A 24,672-nucleotide genomic window follows, 5' to 3' on the forward strand; every position below is an offset into this window, starting at 1 on the left:
TTCCTCATAATGAAAAGTAACACTGTCCAATTTAACTTTCATCAAACTGCAGCTGGGTCAGAGTAAAGTATCCCTCCGGCAATTCCACATGCCAAGAGCAGGAACTGTGCCCCTTACCAAGGGGCAGCAGGAAGAATCCGAAATAAAATAAAATTAATTCAAAAGAAGGAAGTTCTCTGGGGCTTTATAAGTAATTATTGAGAGCTGTTGAAAAACCAGCGTGATTTCTTTGACACAGCAGTCAAACTGACAGGCACTTTCAACACACTTGTAAGAAGTAGAGCACATGGTCATATTTTTCTCTTCCTTAATAGTAGGAAATCAATATATGTAGCATAATACCTGATACAGGTCTGCACGGAAAGGCTTGTCCTCATATGCAGAGTTCTAAGACCCACAGGCCAATTGATCAACCAGATATAAAAGTTGGCAAAGTAGGAGTCAGGAGGACACTCTGGTTGCATTTACAGAGCTGCTGCAGAAGGGGCTTTTGTCGACACCTGCATTTTCCATGGTCTTTTCAAAGGCTAAAGAACTGGTGCTGCATAGAAGGTGCTCCACTAAAGCCTAGTCTGAATTAAAAGCAAGAATGAGAAATAGAACGAGAACATTTATAAAAGAGAGAAAGAAGAAAAAGAAGGAAGGAGAGAGAAAAAGAAAAGAAAGAACAAAGAATGAGCAGGGTAAAGGGAAAAGAAAACCAAAGCATAAGATAGATGCTCAGTGAGACACAGGAAAAGGAAACTAATACAGAAAGCAAGTAAAACAGAGATGCAGAAAAGGAGAAAAAGGCTGTCCATCAAAAGCTTCAGGGACTCTCACACTCTGCTACAAAAGGGCATTTTATCATCTTCTCTTTTCATGACCTTATTTTCCTCATTCCAGCCACAAAAAGTATAAAGTTAGAATTCTTTGAAAACTTTCATGAATAAACATTTTTTTAGATCATAGTTGTATACAGTCCAAGTCTATGATTTTGATCATGAGGCCACACACTGAGTCACCCACAACGGACAGATCACACATTCCACGTGAACACACAGGTGCCGTGGGACAGAGTGGGATGAAGAACAGTACAGGGACGAAGGAAGCTGAGCTCATTCATTCAACATCGGGCAGGTGTTTGTTGAGCTGCAAGTAGGAAGCAGCATTCAGGTTGAGCCCTGATGGCTGAGAAGGAGCCAGCAGAGAGCGCTGAGGAGGTCAGTGTCTGATGAAGCACCAATGACCAGCGTCTTGGATGAGGACAGGGAAGCAGGAGGGGACAGATCACAGGGGCTTCCTGAACCTTCGTAAAGAGTTGGATTCCATGCCAAGTGCAATGGGAATCCTTTGAAGAGTTTAAAGCAGGGGAATAACACGTGATCGATGCTTTTCCAAAGATCACATTTTAGAGGAAGACCCAACAAGACTTTTGTATAGATTGGATGTGGGCTATGAGGGAAAGGAAGAAACCACGCATAGAGTTTAAGCAGCTTCATCGGTGCTAGTGGTAGGCAAGTGGATAAAAATCTCTAGTCTCAACGCATTAAATTTAAGACGCCGATGAGATCCCCAGATGAAGCAGTCGAGTTGGTTGGTGGGACAAAGGACATGGGTAATTAGAAACATGAGGGCTGAAGATTTAAATCTGGGACTCATCTGAATACGGAGGGTGTTAAAGCCCTTGAGACAGGGAAAGTGCACGTGGGGAGGCAATAAAGAGAACAGGACCCAGAGCCAAGCTCCACAGCACGATATTCACGACATGAGCTTAGCTTTGTGTAGATATCAGACCCTAATCATACTAGAAACATGAACTAAAAGAGAAATATCAATGTGATTTTTCCATAGTGGAGTTGACATGAACAAACAAGATTTCTGTGACATGAAGAACAGAGAGAACTACATGATGCCAGACCTCCGACGACTTCAGCAATGAAGAGGGAGACTTTGGTCCATGAGAGAGAAAAAACTCTCAAGGACTCTGCACAGCTCAGCTCAACACCTAGATGCTGGGAAAGGAAGGGAAGGGAAAGGAGGGGGCAGGACTCGAGGCCCACTTCTGTCTGCTGCACAACTGGGCGATTTCCCCAGTGAGTTTTAAAACTGTCATGAAGGAAAACTTTCTCCAAAGGTTATCCAGGGATCTGTTAACACTCTCTCGAGTAACTAGTTACAATGACAAATAAAAGCTGGGTTTCCTCCTCCCCCATCTCTCCTCCTCTATTTCCCCACTCCCCTAACACACAAAGACCAACACTCAGGTCTTGCCCACACGGCAAACTGTGCTCATTAACACAGTAATGAAATGTTCTGCCATCATTACAGTCCTTTTAAACCAGTGACTATGCCAAACTCACCTCCCTTGGTGCAAATGAGAAGTTGAGAGCAACTGAAAGGGAGTCCAGTCATTATCTTTGGAACTGAGTGGTCAGGCATCAATTAAAGCACACGGAACAGCTGGCTTCAGGCCATTAACGTTTTCTTTTACTACTTGTCTTCTTTAATATTAACGCTACAGTGCCTTAAATGGACTTTCTAGTTAACACCTCATTGGAATTAATAGCAAATGAGATTTGCATTTCTCACTTTGGTCCTTTGGATAAAGACCATCTTCCTTCCCTCTAAAGGGAAAGCATGCATGGAAAATAAAAATTCTGACCGTAAATACTTGAGCAGTAGGTGTTGGAAATAGACATGGCCAAGTTTTCCTATTAAGACCCAGTGAGTCATTTTGCACAAACCTATAGCCTATAAAAATTGTTCTCAGCCCAGGAAGTCCCATGGCTGGTACCAGAAAGGCATGAAAGGTTTGAATATCACAGACTTCAGCTCCAGCTGGAGACCAGGGTTTTGGCTTAACCTGGGCGGTGGGGAGGCACACACCCTCGATCCCCACATCTCATTCCACAGAAGCAGGTAGAAATGGCACACCTGTGCCAACTCTTTAGGAAGGTAGGGTGGAGGTGAGTGCAAAACTTACTAAGCCATCAGGCTCTTCCTGCATTTGGGACTCAGTACTTGTGGGCTGGGCAGCAAAACCTGAGAAATAAATTATCTTTGTTTCAATGTAACAATGTTAGGCCAGGAGCAAAAAGAGATCTCAATGCAAACTTGAGCTAAGACCAAGTCGAGGGCAGCATGAGGGTAACCAGGCTTACTGACACAGCTCAGCTATAGGAACTCAGCTGCTCTTCCACCAGCTTATACAGAACGCAGTCCAGACCAGAAGGTAAGGCACTTACTAACACAATTATGCCTCATTGGCTGAAGAACCTGCCTGGCAACACCAGCCATCCCAGGACCTCATTTAGAGTCTTTTTACTTTTTCTAAACAAAGTTTTTTTTTTTTTTTTTTTCATCTTAAAGGTTGTTGTTGGTGGTGGTGGTGGTGGTTGTTCACTTGCTTGCTTGGGAGTTTTTGTGCTTAAGGGGGTCAATTGCTTTTGAGAAGATTTGCCTATACAGAATGTCTCATTTTCTGTGGGTTCCTGTATGGCCAAAACTGCTTTCTGAATTGAGGGATACAATGGCACATAACAGCAACAGTCCAAATATTTTTACCTTTGTCAGTAACCTAAATCATCAGGTAGATGACCCCTAGCCAAATGACTAAGAAAATTACATATTTAGTAATATTATTTTCTCTAAGAAAAAAATTGTAAAGATAAAGTGAAGATATTCTAGAAAAAATACAATCAATTTGCTATCACCTGAAGATTGTTTCTCAAGAAATCTTACCATCAAATATAGTGACTCTTAACAACTACCTCCTCGTTTTGTCAGCATCTCAGCAGACTCTGTCTTTTCTTTCTGCAGAGATGACTCTGAACATTTAATATCAAAATACAGGCTTAAAAAAATGAACAGAAAAATTTAGATTAAGAGGCCTTCCTGGGTTGATATTCTACACTTTTCCAAAAGAAATGTTTGTTCCCACTGCAAAGGGTGTCCAGAGTGCTGTATTTTTATTTAATTTTTTCTCAAGAAGGCATTCACCTTATCACTGTCCTTTCTCCATTAATATGGGACCAAAGTATTTTTCCTAAGTCAGACTTGAGTATCTGAACTGTGGGAGTGACTGCTAGTTGCCCACTGATATTGCCTCCCCCCACATTCCTTTAATAATAAAACTCAAAGTTGTTGCTGGGAACTGGGCCACCCAGCCAAAGAGTCCACTTCTCTGCAGTGACTCAGTGAAATACTGTGTGGCAATTCTATGCTGTACTTTTAAGAGGACAGAACACGTGTCCACCTTGCCTCTGCCCCCTTCCTGCTGGCTGACATGCCAAAGTGACAGTGACAACAGGGGCAGCCAGGCTGGACCCAGAGATGGAATCTGCATGCTGAGAGTGCACTATCAGTCCTAGACCAACCTCCCCTAGACTGTAACGAGGGAGGTATGAACTTGCAAATTATTTAAGCCGCTGTGTTAGAGGTCTCTGTATTACAACAGCATAGCCTATACCTTAACCAATCATGTTTGCAAATGAATCATTTAAAACTCCTCCTGATCCCCTTCCCACCATCTCCGCCACCTGACCCAAAAGGAATCACCATTCAGCTACCATTTATTATCACAAACTAACAAAATACTAACTCTACCACATTTCCCTCTCCTTCCTCTTCTTTAGCATTTGCAAAGCAGGGTTGTTCATTAAAGTGGCCCACCTTCTACTGGGCAGGGAAGAGTGGAAAGGAATTGAGTACCAGCTTAGGGAAAACACCTAATATCATTCCTCTGATGACATAGGGCTACAATAAAATGGTAAATACACCAACAAGTATGTTCTACAATTCAATTTTAGCATTTCGTATATTCTGTATATAGTGTATGTTTCACATTGCCAACAATACCCATTCATTAATTTCAAATGAATGCCTCCTGATCAGTGGCTTTGCTATGAAAACTAAAATGAGTAATGAGTCTCATGTGCTGACACAGGGTAATGGGAGCTTACACAAGGCCCTGCAACCAGATGGTCTGGGTCTCACCAGCTCTGTGACTTGGGCAGAGTTGGTTATATTCTTTGTGCCTTGGATTTTTTCTTTCTAAAATAGAGATGATAACACTACCTATTTCCTGGGATGCTTATCATGATTAAAGATCTTATATATGCAAAGCTTTTAGGACAGTGTAAGCATATAGTAAGACTCTATAAATCGTCATCATCATCACCATCATAATAACCACCCATCATCATCATCACCTCCATAACCATCATCACCTTCACCACCATCAACGGCAACATCAACAGCCAATATCTATTTAACAGAGTGTGTTTGGGCTGCTAGAACAGACTGCCGCAGACTGGTGGCTTTTAAACAACAGGCGTTTATTTCTCACAGTTTTGGAGGCTGGGAAGTCAAAAACGAGGGCATCAGCAGATTTGGTGTCTTGTGAAGGCCTGATTCCTGCTTCATAGGCGGCCAGCTTCTCACTGTGTCTTCATTTGCCAAAAGGAGTAAGAGAGCTCTCTGGGGTCTCTTTCATAAGGGCACTAACTCTATTCATGAGGGCTCTGCCTTCATGACCTAATCACCTCCCAAAGACCCCACCTCCAAATACTTCTCACATTTGGGTGTTAGGATCTCAACATATGAATTCTGGGAGCATAAATAGTCAGTCTATAGCTGGTCCTAAATGGAACTTAGAATTGTGTAAGTATGTTCCCCTGAGAAAACAGAAATGCCAGGATACAAGCAGGGTCATTTAGACAGTCCCTTGCCTCAGCCTCTCTCAAGTCAAACCTTTGAAATGGAATTTTTTTAAATAATTACTACTTTTCAAAATTATTGCTAGAATTTAAAAATAATGTTCAAATAAAAATATACCATACATTCATAATGCAAATAAATGGCTTTACTATCTGCAATTTTGATAATTCATGCCTATACTCTACTTTTAAAAGCCTGGGCTCTAGACTTTACTTCAAGTTGTAAAAAATATATGAATAAGCGAAGTATGGCTACAATTTACAGGATTTTTTAAACATTTTTTAAAAAATATAACCAGAAAATAATACTAAAGAGACTGGCTAGTACAATGGGTGTAATGCTGTAAAGGTATTCAAATTATAAAATCCTTTTTTGAGAAAAATTTACATCTTGGCCTGTTACATCTCTCCATGTGTCTATTTCTAGCATTAAGAAATCTCCACTTGGAACAAATATTTTCCATGGCATGTGAATACTGCATCATAATTGGATACTTTTTTTTAATGGCAGTTTCTGAATATCCATTGTTAGAACACAAAAATTAATTTGCACATTCCTTTGAATTTTGTTGGCTCACACACAATATACAGTTGAAATTCTTCATTTATTTAATCTCTTTTACAATGTCTGTTTGATCACCTTTTCATAATCAGATAGACTTGTGTCACTTAATCTTCCATTAGCACAGTTTCAACTCATCAAATACTAGAAAATCAATTGCTAAATTACTGAAGCACTCATGTACAATTGCCCACCACATCTAGCCGTTAATACCCAGTCAATGCCTCCTGATTAATGGCATTACTATAAATGTCAAAATAATTAATCACCTCTCTGTGTTGATGTGAGGGCAATAGGAGATTATAAATGCACAGCTAATTGGGCTGCAGATGACTTTATGAAAGTTAGGAAGTCAGGGAATCAGGACTTCAGATGAGCTAACAAGAAAAGCTGTTGATTGACATGTTTACCTTCCTAGCTATTGCAAACACTGTGAACGTGATCTTCCAAATGACTTTGTTCTATTATAGCTCTCTGCTCTGCTTTGATTCAAAATCCCAAGTTTAAGTGGTCACTGACAAGGCTGTCTGGTAATTTCAAGGTCGTATGAAAGAAGTCACCTGAATTTACAAGTGTCTGGTGAGATTTTAATTTGAGATTCAGTTGCTTCTTGAATTATTCATTAACAAATTTATTTTTCAGTGCATGTATTTATTGCACTAAAAATAGAACTAACCAAGGTATTGCAATGAAGTCCCAGTGGTATGTGATGATTTGAGAGAAAAAAATGTGGAGGTCTGGGGAGGTTGAGTCTGATTCAGCCTGGGTTATTTCTTGTTCCTATTAGCATTCTCATCACAGGAGCTGTCACACCCTCAGCCTCGGGCCTCAAGAGATTCTGAGGCAGCCTTCCCTATCTGCTCTACTTGCTGGAGCTCCAGAAAGGTCTCTACCACTCAGTCTCTCTCCCATTTGGCTCACGGAAACCTAGAATCTGCACTGAATCAGAACTTCCTAGGGAGTTTATTTAATAACCTATTACTTAGGCTCCAAGACACTCATGTACCAACTCTCCTAGGTGCCTGACAGACAGGTATGGAAGCTGTTGACTTAGGGATGACTTCTTTCCTGCAATGTTACAATGCATATATTTGAGCAGGGACCCTAAACCAGGATGAACGTATTTTTCAGTTCCTTTCCTTCAAAAGCTTTTCATTGCCACTAGGATGTTAACGCAGCCACTGCAGCCCAACATATCTGCCCAGCCTACCTCTTCCCACATCTCCTCTCTCTCCCTTACTCTCTGAGCTCCATCCTGCCTCATGGCCTTGTTGCAGTTCCCTTAATATTATGCACTCTCTCCAGCCACAGGGCCTTTGCACATGCAGTTCTAGTCTTCTGCCTGGGAGGGTTTTCCCACTGCCTACTTAATATCATAGCCTTACCATCTTTCTTCAAGGTAGTGATTTCCCCTGCCCCAAGGTTATGTTATGTTTTTATTATCAGTGACAGTCATAGCACAGTGTGCTGAACACTGCTGTAATTTCTATTAATTTGTGTAACTATTTCTCTAATACCTGTCACTCTCATTAAAATATAAGATTCATGAGGACAAAGATTTTTGTCTGATTTGTTCATTGTCCTATTGCCAGTGCCAAGCAAGTGCCTAGCTCACAGTAGGTGCTCAAAAAAATTTTTTTAATTTTTTTTTATTTATTTTTTTGTGTGTGTGTGGTGGCTGGCCGATGTGGGGATCCAAACCTGTGACCTTGGTGTTACAAGGCTGTGCTGTAACCAACTGAGCTAACCGGCCAGCCTCAAAAAATATTTGGGGGGAGGGGAGGGAGGAATATATGAATACATAAATACATGAATGCAAGTGAGCCGAGTGTGGTGACAGCAAATATGAGGATACGAGGGACAAAGTGGCAGAGAGGAACCCAGGAAAGAAAGCTGGTATTGCTGAGAACAAACCCTGGCTAACAGCTCAGTGGAAGCATGAACCAATAAGAGCTCTGACCACAGAACAAAGCAGCTTCAACCTCAGCCAGGAGACACCCAGAACACACAGCCGCAAACCAATTTCAGTGGAAAGCCTCATTATAACCTGTGCCCTGCTGCAGATCACAAACAATACCACCAATGCTGCTGGGAGGGTTTACCAAGAAAGAATGAATTACTGATTGTCCCTGTTCCCAATCAGCTCTCTCCTGAAATTAAATTCTTTAATTCAATGTGGCTGTCAGCTCGGTGGGCTGTAAATGGTTTCCCTTATCTATCCAGAACAGATTTTATTTATGCTTCAGTCTGTACAAAAGTCTTGGGACCACTATCTGATAATCTGTTCTTTCTGTAATAGTCAATGTAGCAAATTAAAAATTCTACCCCTCTTCCTTACAACTCTTACTATCCAAAATCCCAATCTGACTTTGCTTGAACACACTGCCTTCACAACTGGAATATCTAACAGGAATCACAGGGTGTAAGATGGAAGTCCAAACACAAAACAAAAGAAAAATAAACCTCTGTTTATATTCTAAACAAAGAAAAAAATACCAAACCCTTCAAGTGGATCTCATCTCATTCTTTTCTAGCTTCTGTTTCCAATGCTAATTGTAAGCCCCTGCCTGTGTAAAGACCGTTTGCCTCCACAGGAAGAAAGACCTGAATCCCTGATGTGAAATGCAGGCTTTGGAATCGAGCTTATTTGTAGAAGTCGATAACACTTTAATATTCCAAAGAAAATTATTTTTAAAATACAACTATCACATTAATAGAAAATTAATTTACTAATTGTTTTGTATTCACAAATATTAGCTATTTATACTATACCCTCCACATCAATACTACCACTATTTCTAATTCCAAAAACTCTGTTTCTTTCCAAACTAATTTTCCTCTCTTACACATCCCTACTGACCTACACACTCACTGCAGCATTCTCCAAGCTATACTTCTTTATAGTTATCAACCTATCAAATCTTTTAAACCATATCATATGTGTGGGTCTATGTATGAAGGTGCATCTATGTACATGTATATATGTGAATGTGCATCTGTGTATGCATATATAGTCGTCGGACCCCTGAGGATACCAAAATCCATGGATGCTCAAGTCCCTGATAGAAAATGGCAAATAATTTGCATTTAACCTATACACATTCTCCCATATACTTTAAATTATCTCCAGATCACTTATAATACCAAATACAATGTAAATGCTACGTAAATAGTTGTTATGCTATATAGGTTTTTATTTGCATGATTTTTTATTGTTGTATTGTTATTTTTTATTGTTTTTTCCCCAAATATTTTTGATCCCCAGTTGATTGAATTTGCAGATGCAGGACCTACAGATACAGAGAGCCAACTTATGTACCTACGTGCATCTATGTATGTGTGTATCTGTGTATGGCAGATGGGTGGAGGTAAGCATGTGCTTCTATATATCTCAACAACGTGCTCTATAAAATAAGATCAGAGGAACAGGATTTAAAACAAGCCCAAACCAAATGTTTCAGAGGGCTGTAATTTTCTTGCAGGAGATCTATCTGGTTAAAGTTGGCTGTGTCACTAATTGAAACCAGACCCACCACTAGACTTTCAATTGTATTGGATTCTCACCCACTCCTGGTTTTTTGGTTGTTTTCCATAAGCAAGTTTGAGTTAGACTTTCGCATTACAAAATAATCCCCCTCTGATTACTTACTGGCAATTCAATATTTATTGATTGAGTGCCTACCCTGAACTAGGCACTGCAATAAGTGTCTGTGATACAACAGTAAACAAAGCACACCAAGTTTCCCACCTTCATCATACTTACATTCTAGCAAGACACACAGGTAATCAGTATATAAATTATATCCTAGATTAGAGAGAGATAAATTCTATGGAGGAAAAGACAGCAGGGCACAGGGTGTGGAGTCCCAGGGGCACGGATGAGGGGAAAGGAGGGTGCAGTTGTACAAGAGGGCAGTCACACTGACTAGGGGACATGTAAGCAAAGACTTGAAGCAGGTAAGGAGACAGCCAAGGTGAGGGGTAGCCAGTGCAAGGCTCGGGGGTGGGACGATGCCTAGAAGTGGTGGGAAGAAGAGGAAGCAAAGTATGAGACAAGATCAGAGAGGCGGGGCAGACACAGCAGGCCTGTTGGCCTTTACGTCTTGGCTCCCACTCAGTGAAATGGGAACCACTGCGGGATTGTGAGCAGAGGCAGGAGGTGACGTGGCCCTCCCCAGGCCCAGCTGCAGGTGGCAGGGCTGAAGCAGGGAGCCAGTCCAGGTGAGAGAGTCTGGGGGCTGGGCAGCCTCAGTAGCACAGGAGGTGGCGAAATGAGGTCAGATTTAGGATGTGTTGAAGTTTGAAGTCCACGGGCTTCCTGATAAATGGATGTGGGAAGTGAAAGAAAAAAGTCAGGGATGATGCGACGGCCAAGGGCCTGATGGACCAGAAGGACGACACCGCCTCATCAGAGGTGGGAAGCCACACTCAGAGATCACACAGCTCGGAACGACTGACTCTGCCACTCAGCCTTGACATTCGCTCTCCAGTTCACTTTCCCCTCCCGCTTCCTCCTTCCGCGGTCTCCCTGCTTGGCCTCCCTCTCCTCGTCCTCCTTGGCTGCCTCACTTCTCATCCTACATGCTCTGCACAGCTACACATCAGCATCTACCCAAATCTCCTCTCCTGGTATGTTCCTTCCTTCCAGTAGATTCAGTTCTTACCTCCAAGGAGAAGATTCCCAAGGCTCAATTTCCAGCCCTGGCCTCCCTCTGGAACTGGGGGGTTCTGCATTTCCCACTGCCCGCTGAATGTCAAAAACACATCTAAACTGAATGCAACTGCTCTTTTCAGAAAAGAGCCTTTCTTTCTAACTTGATATATATTCCCGTTAATGAGTCCCCAACTTGAAACTCTCATATCTGCCATCTCCTTGCTCTCCATCCACACAAGCATGTCTAGAGAATGGACCTTCACAACATCCTCGGCACCTGCTGCCCTGCTTTCTGCCGCCACTCCCACCTGACTCTGACCCTTCGTTGTCACCCTCAGACGCTACTCCACTGCACTCACCATATCATACCAATACCACCGTCACCACCTGCACACCTTCCCTGCTTAAAAAACTGGATCACCACCACCTACAAGCTAAACACAGACCCCTTAACACAGTATGCAACCCCCTTTACAGTTCAGCTCCTACATCGTTGCCCCCTCCTAATTTTCCATGACTTACTATTGAAGTCCATTGCACCAGCCAAATGCTATTACACTAGGGCCTCCTTACCCACAGGGAATGCTTTCCAGGACCCCCAGGGGAGGCCTGAAACCAAGGATGGCACCAAGCCGTATGTACACAATGTATTTTTCTATACATACATACCTATGATAAAGTTTAATTTATAAATTAGGCACAGTACAAGATTAACAACAATAACTAATCATAAAATAGAACAATTATAATGTGCTATAATAAAGTTATGTGAATGTGGTCTCACTCTCTCTCTCAAAATACCTTATTCTTATGCCACAGACAACTGAAACTGTGGACAGCAAAACCACAGGTAAGGGGGGACTACTGTGCTTTTAAATACGTGCATTCCCTGTCCCACATTGTTGCTCACACCACTCCCTGCTACCCTGAATGCCTTTGCCTCTCATACCTGTTCCTCAGTTCAAAGCCAAACTCGAAATACACCTCAAGTCTAAAGCCTTAACATTCCCCTTGGTAATTACTCTTCTCTCTGAAGTCATGCAGCCCTTAAATTGACTGTACAATTCATCTAATATTTAATATGCACTCTTTTATCTTCTCATTTACATCTTTGTATGCAACAGCATCTCAAAATCATTAACATCTAATAAGGGTCACAATGACTTGTTATGTGAATATTCACAAGCATCCTCTTGTAAGGGAATGGGTCTCACTTGCTGGGTCAGTTCCCCGGTCAAAATTCTTTGTGATGGAGAATCCAGGTTATGGACAAGACAGAGAGAAGAACTAAAAACAAACAAACAACAGACAGGCTACACTGATACACAAAGAGCTAAAGGAAGGAAAAGCCTCAAGGGCTGGGTGTTGGGCTGAGATGTTGGGGAGCAGACATTGAGAGCGGGAGAGAGAATTTAAGAAAGCAGGTGGCAAACACGTGGAGACTGTGAAGAGATCAGAGAGCAGGAAATCAGATAGACACAATTCGTGCTGCATGACAGGAATGCATCTTTTCCCACTCCTATTCTTATTCCCTAAAAAAGATGAGTAAAGATTAAAAGTGTTTTAATTCATTTCTTGGCTACCGGACTGTGTTTATTTGAATGTGACTTTATGAACAAGACTGGGCCATGGGACAACAAGATTTATCTGGGTTACATAAGGAGTGTGTCCTGTCTGACTGGAGGCTAAAATTTCTCAAAGTCAGGGATTGAGATCTGATAATTTTCTGTATCCCCAGCACAGAGAACAGTGTCCTGCATATAGTAATTAATCAATAAATGTTTGTCAATAATAACCAGGGATGCAGCTGATGAGTAGATGATGTAGACCCTATTTTTTATCATGATAGTGTTCCAGAGGCTGTTTTCTGTTATTAGTGATGTAGCCAAATGGTATTTGTCAGTGTATTTATTTAAGGAGTTTTTCCATTTGTCTACCAAGCAAATATAACTTTTGTAGGTCAAACTCACAATTACAGCATTGAAACAGGACAGCCATGAAAGCATGGCTTGTTAAGAACGCATGTGAATACCAAAAAATATCACAGCATTCAAAACGCAAATGTCAAAGAGAGCATTAGCGTTGAGAAAGTAAGAGCGTCTTTTTGAAATGCAACCCTAATTATTCATATTCCTCACCAAAAACTAGATAATTTTCTGCTGCTGACATGCCCTACTTAGGTCCCTTTATTTGCTGCTCTGAGTTTTATATCCAAGACCTTTGCCAAAAACAACTGCAACTACCATGATTTTGTGTCAAAATTAAATAATCATCTCTAACGCCTCCCTGGTAGGTTCTCAAAATATTTGTCTTTTCTGGAAATCCTTTGGTGCCTCATTCTCGTGGAATCATTCTGACCTTGTAAAAAGTCTATGATAAAAGGAACTTAAATATCTACCTTCAGGAAATGGTAGAGGAAAAGCAAAAGATTCCCAGAGAAGGAAAAGGAAATGGAATCAGGGATTGCAGACTTCTGGAATATGAATGTTCTCGCATAACATTAAGGGGAGAAACGTCCCTAGAACTTAATGGTGTGGTAGAGAACATGACAGTAGCAACCACTTGTTCATCCCCGATCCCCCGTCACCATTTCGTGTTTATTCCATTGTGCAAAGGCAGTATTAAGATGAAACCACTTTAAATGTCTTCTGTTTAAAGAGATTTGTACTGTTCTTTTTCTGGAAACTGTTAATAACCACTTTTCTCTTTAAGGAGATCCTGCAAGTCTCAGCTTGTTAGGAAAGTTGCTAAGAGGTATATGTAAATTTCATGTTGATTCTAGTTAACAGCCTCTAGCTACAAGTTAACGGAAGAGGAACAAAGCACAATCTCAAAATAAAGTGAAAAAAGGGCAATTTGATAATGTGTATCAAATTTGCCATTAAAATATACAAACACTTTGATCCAGCAAATTCCATATCTGAGAATTTAACCCAAATAAATCATCAGAGAAGATAAAGATGTGGTCACAACAATGTTTAAAATTCTGTCCAAAGAGGCAGAAGAAAGGAAGAAAAAAAGGAAGCTCATTGTTTCAAAACAGCCTATTGGTTACATAAATTATAGTACATTGATTTGACTGAACACTATACAGCCATTAAAATGAATGTTACAGATTAACGTTTATTAACATGAAAAAAATGCCAGCAACACATTAAGTGAAAGAAGCAAATAACCAGACACTAAATGAATGTGCTCTTCTTTCCAAAAAAAAAACTGTGTGTCTACATGCACACTATCATGCAGAGAAAAATGTGTGCAAGGAAACACCACAAAATGTAAACACTGGCTGTCAGTACACGGGTAGGAGATAACAGGAAAATAAATTTCAGTTTTTCTTAGCTTTCTTGTATATATTAGCTTCATAATAAGAAATAGACAATAAAGGCTTTTTCATGCTTCAAAAAAAGGTAAATGGAAAATTACCATCCCCTGAGAGAAAACCATAGTCCCAGGGGGCTAAATTTAGCCCTGAGAAACTTTCTCCCTCTGTCTCTTTCTCTCCCTCTTTCCCTCTCCTCCTGCCTTTAGAAAGAAAAAAGAGAAGAGATACTATGGTGGAGCAGAAATTTGCTGTAAAAAAGGCAATTTAAAATTTTTTCTTAGCTGAAATTTGCACCAACAGAAGCTCAGAAAAGCTTTTGATGGTAAGCTGTCAAAGCCCTGAGAAGTTACAAGAAGCAGGGGAAGATTTTAAAAAATATTTGAATCAAATTCTGTTGAGTAAGATTTGGGTTAAAATTCACTAGTATTTGTTTAAGGAATAGGGTATTTCCAGAATTAAGAAGAAATTTTTTTTAATATAAAAATAGTTTTCTTTATTATTTAATTTTTACAAATTAACCTATGAAGAAAATGTGCTATTTTTATCTTTTAAATAAAGGGCAGAGGGTGAGGGAGAGAGAATGAGGCAGAATGGACAAAAGAGAAAGGGAGGACTTAGGGGTACAAAGGCATACTTTTTGAAAACTAAGCAAACCTGTCCACCTAATCAGGCCCAAATTATAGACGAATTATCTGCAGCCTCTTTGTTCTCTTAAATTCTGAAACTGATGCTCCAAAAGTAACTTAGAACTGTGCCGTGACACTTGGACTCAGGCTGGTTTTACTCTGTTATAGGGTTGTCTTTTATTTCTTGATTGGTTCGTAGAATTGTGGCACAAATCTTAGTGTTCAAAAGAATCACCCGAGGAGCTTGTAAGAGACCTCCCGAGGAGCTGCCAGGTCTGTGGATGGACCAGGAATCCGCCTTTCTAACGAGCCTGATTCAGGGACTATCTTGGAGGGCAAGAGAAACATCTTATCCATCTTTGATCACCTGCCCCAATTCCACCACAGCCCAGGCAACCGATCTCCAGTGGGGCCACTGACTGAGGCTGCCGGCTACAGGGGCCACGCATGCCCCAAATAGAATGCTTTGAACGACGTTCAGTTGAGCACCGTAGTCAATAGGTACCAATAAATAAATGGTGCTGAACACGTCAATATTTAGGAAGATAGAAATAGGGCAGAAAGTTCAAGGCCAACGAATAAGAAAAAAATCCTAATATAATTAGCCAAAAAAGGAAAGAAGATCAAAAGAATAATCCTAATTGCTGATAATACTGAAATGTGGTCTCGATTTAAGTAAGACTTCAATTTTATAGAAATCTTCCAACTAAGCAAATGTGAGTTATAAAAATTCGATCTAAATTATGCTCTTCAGGGCAGTTTTATTCTCCCTCTGCTTTTGTTCTTTTCCACCTATTGCTCTTTATTTGAACACTTCTAAGTTTTTCTGCCCCTCTATGGCAGGAAGCTCAATAGACCTTATTCAACTGTGGTTTTAAGATGACCATAAAAAGGTGAAATATTTGCATTTTCTTTCTTTAAATCTTAAGTTTTCAAAAAAAGAAGATGTTACTGATTCTATAGGTGGTTTTCTTTCCAAACTTTTTTCAACTGTTTTACCCCTGATCCCCAGAGCAAGATTCTTTAGAGGACAAAATGTGCCATTCCCAAAAGAATGAAAAGTTTTTGGTTTTCTTCTTTTTTGATTTTTGCTTTTGATCCTCAAATACTTTTGATGTAATAAGAGGGTAAGAGGGAGGGGATTTAAATGTCACAGAGGTGGGTTATAAAAATCCACAAATAATTCTTAAGACTGACATTTTGCAGCAGGGAATTTTCCTCGCATGGCATTTGCTGAGCAGAAGAACTTACACACGCACGAAATCTAATCAGTCACGTGGTTCCATTTGGTTGCCAGGATGACTGCGAGGAGCTATGACATGGTTCCTCCTCTCTAGAAGTTTACAGTCTAATTAAAGATATAAAACCAACATGCCAAAAGAAAGGCAGGGGATGGAGGACATTCCGAAGCTGTTGTGTGATGCTGGTCATAAATGCAATTTGCAGAAGGAAAAGTGAGACAAAGGCTGCTAAAGCGCAGATGCTGTGAAAGAGCTGGAAGAAGCAGGAGGAGATTGGGGAGAGTGATGCCAGCTGCACGAAGACAGGGACAAACGGGAAGCTCGTGGGGCTGGGGTGAGGTGAACAGCTAGAAAGGGTGACACCAGCAATACAAATCCCAAGGTCCAGAGGCAGGAAAACCACAGCCCCAGTGCAGGCTGGCAGGTGTCCAGCCCGGTATCTAACAGTAGGATATGGTCTGAGGCAGAGCTACTGGGGGTGTCATGAAGTCAAGGTCCAGACCACAGGAATGGGGGCCTGCTCTGAGTACAGTCAAGAAGGTGGGATTTGAGACAGCAGGACTTTATGCTTGAAGGAAATTAGGTTTCACTCCAGGAAGCTGGAAGAAGCTCAGTACGTATGTGTTTAGAGGGGAAGATTCCAGTTCAACATACAACCAAGGAGCCAGGAACCCCAGAAACCCAGATTTGGATGGTAAGATGTTCAATCAACCAACCTCCACCAATAAGAGCTAATACAGTACTGCAGGCTTGTTCGAGAACTGCCTGGAGACTAAAGGCGTCATGTAACTGAGCAGGTCCGGAGAGTGCAGCGCCTGACTCTATGAGAACGATAGGGCGCTTTTAGAAAGTGACCTGGCAGCAACCCGCACACAGGAAAACTGGGTTAAGAGCAATGAGTTAAAACGTTTCAGAGCTTTGCGAGGTCAGAGATGGGATGCAAATACCCATTCTTTTACTAATGGACCTGAAAAAAGCATAACCAATGAAGATATTATAAAGGTAAAGTATATTCCAAAAATGTATGTTCTGCCCACTATGTTCTTTCTTTACACCCTACATTATGCTATGAGATCTGAGAGCCTTACAGAAAATACATACTACTAAATAGTGAAATGCAAATGTACGTGGATATCAGAGGAAGGAAAAATACAACCTAAAGTAAGAATGTGTAGAAAAGAGATCAGCAGGCCATAAGGTCTTTACATCCTCAAGAGCTGAATTACCAATTTGGTTCTCCATCTCCTGGTGCCCTTTCCTGATGTAGTTTAAGTATATTTTACTCCATAAGGGAAACCTTTCTTCTGACATGACCTGCTCTGTCCCTGACCGTTTCTCCTCCCATCCCTTCCTTGCCTGCCTGAGTCTTCCCCAGGGGGCCAGATCCCAGCTACTCCACATGGTACTCAAGGCCAGGAAATGGTCACAGGATCTAAAAGCCAGCCAGTAACAAGATGGAAAAGCAGGGCAGGTGAGAAGGGTCAGGGTCTGGCTTACTTTTCTCCAGCTTCCTTTCAACTGCTGAGCAAGAAACAAAAGGATTTATTGAGAAATGGCTGAGATAAAAGAGTACCCATCTAGAGAGCCCTGATGCCGAGACTGTTAAAATAAGCACGCAAAAAAATAAACTAAAATAAGCATTGGCCGCTATGCATGGCTTCAGGGAGCTCTTCAGCCAAACAGATGTTAGCAAAATCTCCTGTCCCTACTTTTTATTGGAAATTACTCCCTTTCAATACAGCCCACTGCCCTAAACCTAACTAGAGTGGTCCCCATGGTGTCCCCTGCCTTTCAAGAGCACTTTCCCCAAAATCCCTCCCTCCATCTAATTTATGGGATGAGGCACCCCAATTCCAGCTAAGTTACTTTTGAATCTTTCATTTTGAAGGATAAGGCTTATAGGAATAGTTTACCCAGAAGGGAAGGAAGAGATAGAGTTTAGGAATAAGAAAATAGAGCTTTATTAAGAGATTCCAAAGGACTACCTGAAAATTTATGTCAAAGACTGAAGATCCCTCCTTTTCCTTTTTAGGATAAACAGAGAATCCAAGAAATGTCCTTCACACCTTGAGCACCTAAATTTATATAAATGTGTTCATATCCAAGATGAGAGGCAGTTGGAGGGCGGATGGGTTTCTCGAATGTTCTATTACATGCTTGTTGAAATTAAACTCTGTTTCCAGTTTTGATGGCCATTAGTTAAATTCTAGCACTATTATTAAATTATCTTAATGGCACAGACTCCTGTGCCATCAGAATGCCATGCACTGCCCTTTGTACATTCAAAGAGGATGCTTTGCCTGCCTTACCTCCCCCTGGTAGAGTTAGTCACTCCTTCCTCTGGCCACTTTTGTCCAGCCCTTGTCTATGGCACGTGTCTCTGCTTTCGTTGCCCCGTTCATTCAGACACCATACCTAAATCACCTCTGCATTTCCAGATTAGCACAGTGCCTGAAAAATGAGGGACGTGATGCATATTTTCTTAACTAACACAGAACTGAGTATTTCCCACACCCTGCTACCTACAAATATAAGTGAATAAAACTAGGATAAGTTCCTCAGTATGGAAACTTAGGAAGCAGGTAAATCTGTCAAAGGAAACATCATTTAGTGGAATAGAGAATGTTGAGAAACATACATACTTTCACAGGATCACACACATGGCTTAACATTCTTAGGGTCTCAGATGCCTTTGAGAATCGAATGAACTTCTCTCCTAAGGAGGATACATAGACACACAAAAGTCCACAGGGCATTTTCAGGAGATTCAGGGATCCATAAAGTGGACCTTTGAGCCCATGACTGCCCCCAAACTAGGGACCAGTTGATCCCACATTAGGAACTTTTGCCTAAGAATAACAGCATCAGTTGGTTGGGTGTTGAATTCCATATTTAAAAAATAAATAAAATGTCGGTATAAACCATCATGCTACAAACTACTGTATCTAAGGAAGCATCACGATGCCAGTCAGGACAAACACATCAGGTAAGTCCATAAAGAACTAAACCCCTGGGATGTGAAGGGCCATTGAACCAGGTCAGTTTCACCACCTTATTGAAAGAAAAGTCTTAACCCTCCTGGTATCTGCTAAAGTACCTCATTATTTTTGTCTTATTTCTCAAGAGAAGAAATTAAAGAGAATGCATTGCTTTAGGAGTCATTTTGCAAAACAAGAATCTTTTTAAACTGGAAATTTAGGCTTATGGAAATATAAAGCAGTCTGTATCTTCCAGGAGACACAAAGGGTCATGGGCAGACTGGGAAATCTTCTAACCCAGTTAAGACATCGGTGACAAAGACCTAGAAATTGTTGATTCAGTAGGTGTAATCCTGAAGAAGTGATCCCAGCTCCAATAAGGACATTCCTATGGGTCGCACTTTCATCCCTTCATGAACTTGGATCTAAAGCTATAAAGGAGCATTTTAGGAGGTCATAAGTAAAATACACTGGCCTGGATTGAACATTAACATGCACTTATTTTTATGATATAAATTAGACATAAAAATGCACTGAAAACTGTCAGAAAGGACAGTACAGTGTGCACCTAACAAAAGCGAAAAAAAAAAATAGTGGGTTACGGGCAGGAGAATGGAGTGAGGGAAGAGCAAAAGGCAAATATAACATGCTAGACAGAGCACTGTAAGGCAGAAATGCAGAGAGGAATGAGCTGGAGCAAAATGAAAATAATTTCAAAGGGGAAAGGGACAAATTACCAGATTGGGGTAACAACAAATGTGGACCATGAGAGAGAAAAGTGTGGAGGAAATATCAGTTTTCTCTGCACAAGCAGGTAGGCCAGAAGTTGGGATAAAGCAGACACGTCCTACCTGGGTTTTCCAATCAAAAAGAGAACTAACCAAGAGAATATTCCAGGGTTCTCTGAATCTGTAAGTGTTCAAGGGATTTGAGAATCCGTGCAGCGTAGAATCTTTAACTAGCCACTTTCCCCATAAACCACTTCAGAAGAGGAGGGTTTAAATGAGGTCTTGAAGATGAATCAAGTTTGGGGTCTGAAGCACAGAGAAGGTGGGAGTGGGAGAGCGGAGGGGGCATTCCAGGTGGGGCTGGGTCGGGCGGTGAGCAGGCAGAGGCCCACGGTGCAGAAAGGAGGGGAAGTGCACCGAAGGCAGGAGGGGAAGAGCCCAGAGCCCGGAGAGGGGGTCCAGTGGGGCTTTCACCTAAGGAAATGGTGCCCTGCCACAGCTTTCTAACAGAGGCCACACACCCCTGAGGCCTGGTTTGGCTCTCAGCCCTGAGATCATCCATCCCATCAAAGTCTCCAAGCAACCGCAAGTAAAAAATAAAAATAAAACTTAAAAACTGTTTTACTTAAGACAGGAAAGCCACAGCTGCATTTCATGAAAACGCGGTGAAGCAATGAACTTTACTCTTTGGAAATACAAACTCTCCAGCCAACGGATCATTCAGGGAGCTAACGATGCTCCCCGTGGAGCAGACAATGTTAAACAAAGGTTAATTTAGTTATTACCCCAAAACACTGCATAAACCAAATGACAAATTTGGAAGAGATGCATGTAGGGAAAACAGAAAGGATAATTAAGGAGAGGACAGAAGAATTGAAATTTGGTGGCAACCCAGGAGGAAAGTGTTTGCTGCACTGAGCACGGAGGGAAGAACTACATACTTTGTAAAAAGTTATGTCATCTCTTTCTTTCTATAGAACAGTTTAAATAGTAATAAGGCAATGGTAATGAAGGAAAACTGTAGAATATTAAATGCAGTAACACTGAACTAGGTCAAATATAAATACATTATCATCATCTGGAATATGTAGAGCATTAGGCTCTCGGCAATAAACTTTACAAAAGAGTATCTGTGTAAATCTAGTGACAGCAAATAAGTTTGTTTCCCAAAGACACAGAAGGGACTCCTCTGCTCTATTGCAGAGAAATATTAAAATACCTTTGGTCATCAGTTATACATGTGGAATCTATTGAGAGTGAAGGGGAGATGGGAGACAATCAATTCCTGAAAGAGCTTCAACTTTCATTCTAAAAAAGTAGCAAGAATGACTGAAACACAGCAGCACAGTTCTGGAACGTCATTCTCCCTTATGCATGGACGTTTTCTCCCACCTACACTAGATCAATTTGTTCATCTGTCAAATGACTGTCATTATACCCTTCGATATAGTCTTTTAGTTCTTAGCTAAAATGTATTCCGTCTAAAGAGCCTAGATTGTTAATTTAATAAGCTTCTTTTTAAAAATAAAACAAATGGAGCATTCATCACATGTCAAAGTAGTAAGCATAAGCCTTCTGCAATGATTACAAAAGATTAATCTTGTTTCTTTAAGATAAAATTTTGTAAAAGCAGCAGCTGGCAGTGTGTAGGTGTAGCTGTTCCATCATTGTTAGGAAGCTGGTCATTCTTCCTGAGGAGGAGCATGTGACAGTACTGCCTGCTGCTACCTTTGTAGAGAATAATACTAAAAGATCGTGATCGTCATTACAAAGCCACATAAAATACTTAGCTCTGGTTAGGAAATATAAAGGTATCTGATCATAAACTTTCAAAATGGAAAAAAAATGGTTTATAGAAAGAAAAGGTGTTATTCAAATCATGTCTTATCATCATAACCTAAAATATAATTTGAGGAAAAGAATTCCTTAATTTAGTCATTAATATATCAAATTAAATTTTTTAAAAATAACTCCTCTAAGAAATAATACATTTCAGTCAAAGAAAATTTTTCCCATAAAAATTTTGGTTAGCAAAATAAGCTCAAATTGTGTGTGAGTTCGCAAGATTTCTTCCATCTCAAAAGAATAAATTTATACTCACAATAGAAAATCCTTCTCAATTAATCCCCACTCCTACCTTCAATGTCATTCTAAAGTTACAGTTACGTTACAACTAAAAGTAGTTAAAATGTAAGCTAATATTTCCAATGGGTATCTTCTGGAAGCATTAATGACATTTTAAAGAGCAGTGATACTTCATACATTTTCTTGAAATATTAGCTCCATATCATAGAAGAGCAATTAATCCACTAAAGAGAAAAACTTAAAAGACCGATATGAAAGTATTATCAAAATACACACACAATTCCTTCTAGATAAATTGTTGCAATAGATAGGGAAGCAAATAATAGTTACTTGAAATGCCTTGGGGAATAAAATTTAGATTTGACTCTTGACAATACTCCATCACACAATTTCTGATGACTTAGTATCTATCTTCACAGTCAAACACTTGTGTGAAGTTAAACGCCCCCCCACCCGCTTTGTCCAGTCACGTCCATTCCCCAAACTCTCTCCTTACCTTCTCTCCACCCAGTAAAATCCCTGCTCCCTGCAGCTGGATTTCCAATGATTACAAAAAGTCCTTCTCATCAGAGGAAGGTCAGTCGAATATAAAGTGCAATATAAATTATATAGAGGTGAGCATATGCTTTTATCCCTTTATTGTGATATTTCCATAAAACACATCTCTTAGAGAATAAATCTAAATGTATATTTTCCACTTATTTAGCAAACTAATTAGTATATCTCAGGAAAAAATTAAGTACCCTAGAATAATTTTTAACAGTTGTCATTTCCACTTTCACATCCATGACCTCTATTTAACCCTCCCCACATCCCTGAGAGACAGGTGCTGTCACTCCCCATCCTATCCTCCAAGACTGGTGGAATAGACAAGGGCACTTCAAAAAGCTCGTGGAAAGATCCGTATTCTTTATATTCGATTTTTCCACGAACTTTCTGAAGTGCCCTTGTACGGCTGAACAGAAGAGGGTATTAACAGCAGGGTGCAAGAAACTGCTTGGGCATATTGGACTGGAAAGGGTAGAGTCTAAACTTGAGCTTGGGTATTTGAGCTGAGGCTGCAAGATGGAACTAGCTCGAATAAAGTGCCGCTGATATAAGCATGCTAAGGACTAGAGTTACAAATCCCACTCCCAAAGGTGAAGGATGAAGACAACTGGCAGATATAGTCAGAAAGCTAAACTAGGGGGAAAGCGGTCCTCCAGAAACTGTCCAAGTGTAGCCCTTGGGAGGAACAGGAGGCAGGGGTGGGGGGTGGGGGGAACATTGGGGGGTCTCACTTTCTGAAGGCCATTTTGTGCTCCAGCACCGAGAAATTTAAAAACAGCTACTTGGACATGGGGTAGTTTAGAGAAGAATAAATAATAGAGGCAAGTTAGAGAAAAAGCAAAAAGGTTGGAAACCCATGGAGAAGGGGTCGGTGTAGGGGAGGGGGACCCCAAAGAGAGTTGTAACCCCAGGAGTTATTTCTGAGTCAGTGCTCACAAATGATAAAGCATTTGTGAGGTGCTGTGCCTGAGAGCCATAAATCAGGCCAAAATCAAATGGGAACAAAGGTTTTTCTAAGAGACCAACATTTAACACCTCAAGTTGCCCACAATTCCCTAAGAAAGCAGACAAAAGAGTCAAAAAGAAGACAGTGCCGGGTGGAAAAAGGGGAGGGAAGGGAGGAATTGGTAAAGGGCCATGAAAATTGCTTACATTGTATAACGATAAATTTTAAAATAATAATAATAATAAAAAGAAAAAAGGAACAAAGAAAAATGAAAAAAAAAAAAAAAGGTAAACAGATTCTGAGCATTAAGCTCCAAAGATCACACACCTATGATGTTGTGGTCTGGGCTGGAATTCAGTCTCCAGATTCCAGAGCCCACGCTTTCTCCACTTTGAGCCATACTAGAAATATTGTCTAAAAAAACCAATTTTGATTGTAAGTAAAACCTTACTAAAAATGAAGGAAATTGTATTGATGGCTAGAATTCAGATTATCTGGGCAAAATTTTCTGTCTCCAAACACCAAACCAAGGCTGGGCTGAATCAGATACGGTGTTGAGTAGATTTCATAACTCACCGATGAAGTGATTATGCCCCAAGGTGAGCATCTCCTCCAAGAGGACAAGGCCCCCCGGAGCCTGGAGGGGGGTCACGCTTCGTCCGTCTATGAGGGAGCACTGTTGAAATCCTGCAGCCGTGACCTTCCACAGCAAAATCAGCGAAGCCGTGGCATCTTGCCGAATTCTGAAAACAGGAACGATGGAAATGGAAACTCCTTTTCAGAAAAATTCGTCTTAGAACCAGTTCATCAATTAAAAATAAAAAGAAAGATGACATGCCCATTCACAAAGGTATCAGAAGTTCATGAAATGACGTTATGACAAGTGTTCACCTTAACTGTGCACAGGCGAGGTTTCCCACAATTGTTAGGAATACCTACCTCCCACTCGTTCAAAACATACCACAAAATGACTAGTCAGTAATTCACCTTTGGGTAACAATTTTAATGCATAATAGAGGACACTGAGTTCTTTTACAGACAAATCCTTCCATGTCTACACAATGTAAAGAGCCTTGCTAAAATTTATGATGAATAAATGTATATTTAAATAGAAAATAAGTTGTATTTAAAATTTGTATACTGCAACCCAACACGGCTACCTGAGTTATGCTGTCAAAAGAAGCAAAAGTGTGTGTGCGTGTCTCTCTCTCTCTCTCACACACACACACACACGCACACACACACACACACATACCCTGCATGCTTCAGGCCTCCCCTG

The 24,672-nt window shown here is 40.7% G+C and overlaps 1 protein-coding gene across 1 annotated transcript in view; it reads right to left on the reverse strand.

The window, feature by feature from the left end:
- Positions 1–24,672, reverse strand: part of DNER (delta/notch like EGF repeat containing) — a 353,549-nt gene that overhangs the window by 176,659 nt on the left and 152,218 nt on the right. The window contains exon 4 of the mRNA XM_063077946.1: positions 23,970–24,136. Coding sequence (XP_062934016.1) covers positions 23,970–24,136 — 167 coding nt within the window. The remainder of the gene's footprint in view (positions 1–23,969; positions 24,137–24,672) is intronic.

Source organism: Cynocephalus volans, chromosome 1 (assembly GCF_027409185.1).
Source record: "Cynocephalus volans isolate mCynVol1 chromosome 1, mCynVol1.pri, whole genome shotgun sequence".
Classification (NCBI taxonomy): domain Eukaryota; kingdom Metazoa; phylum Chordata; class Mammalia; order Dermoptera; family Cynocephalidae; genus Cynocephalus; species Cynocephalus volans.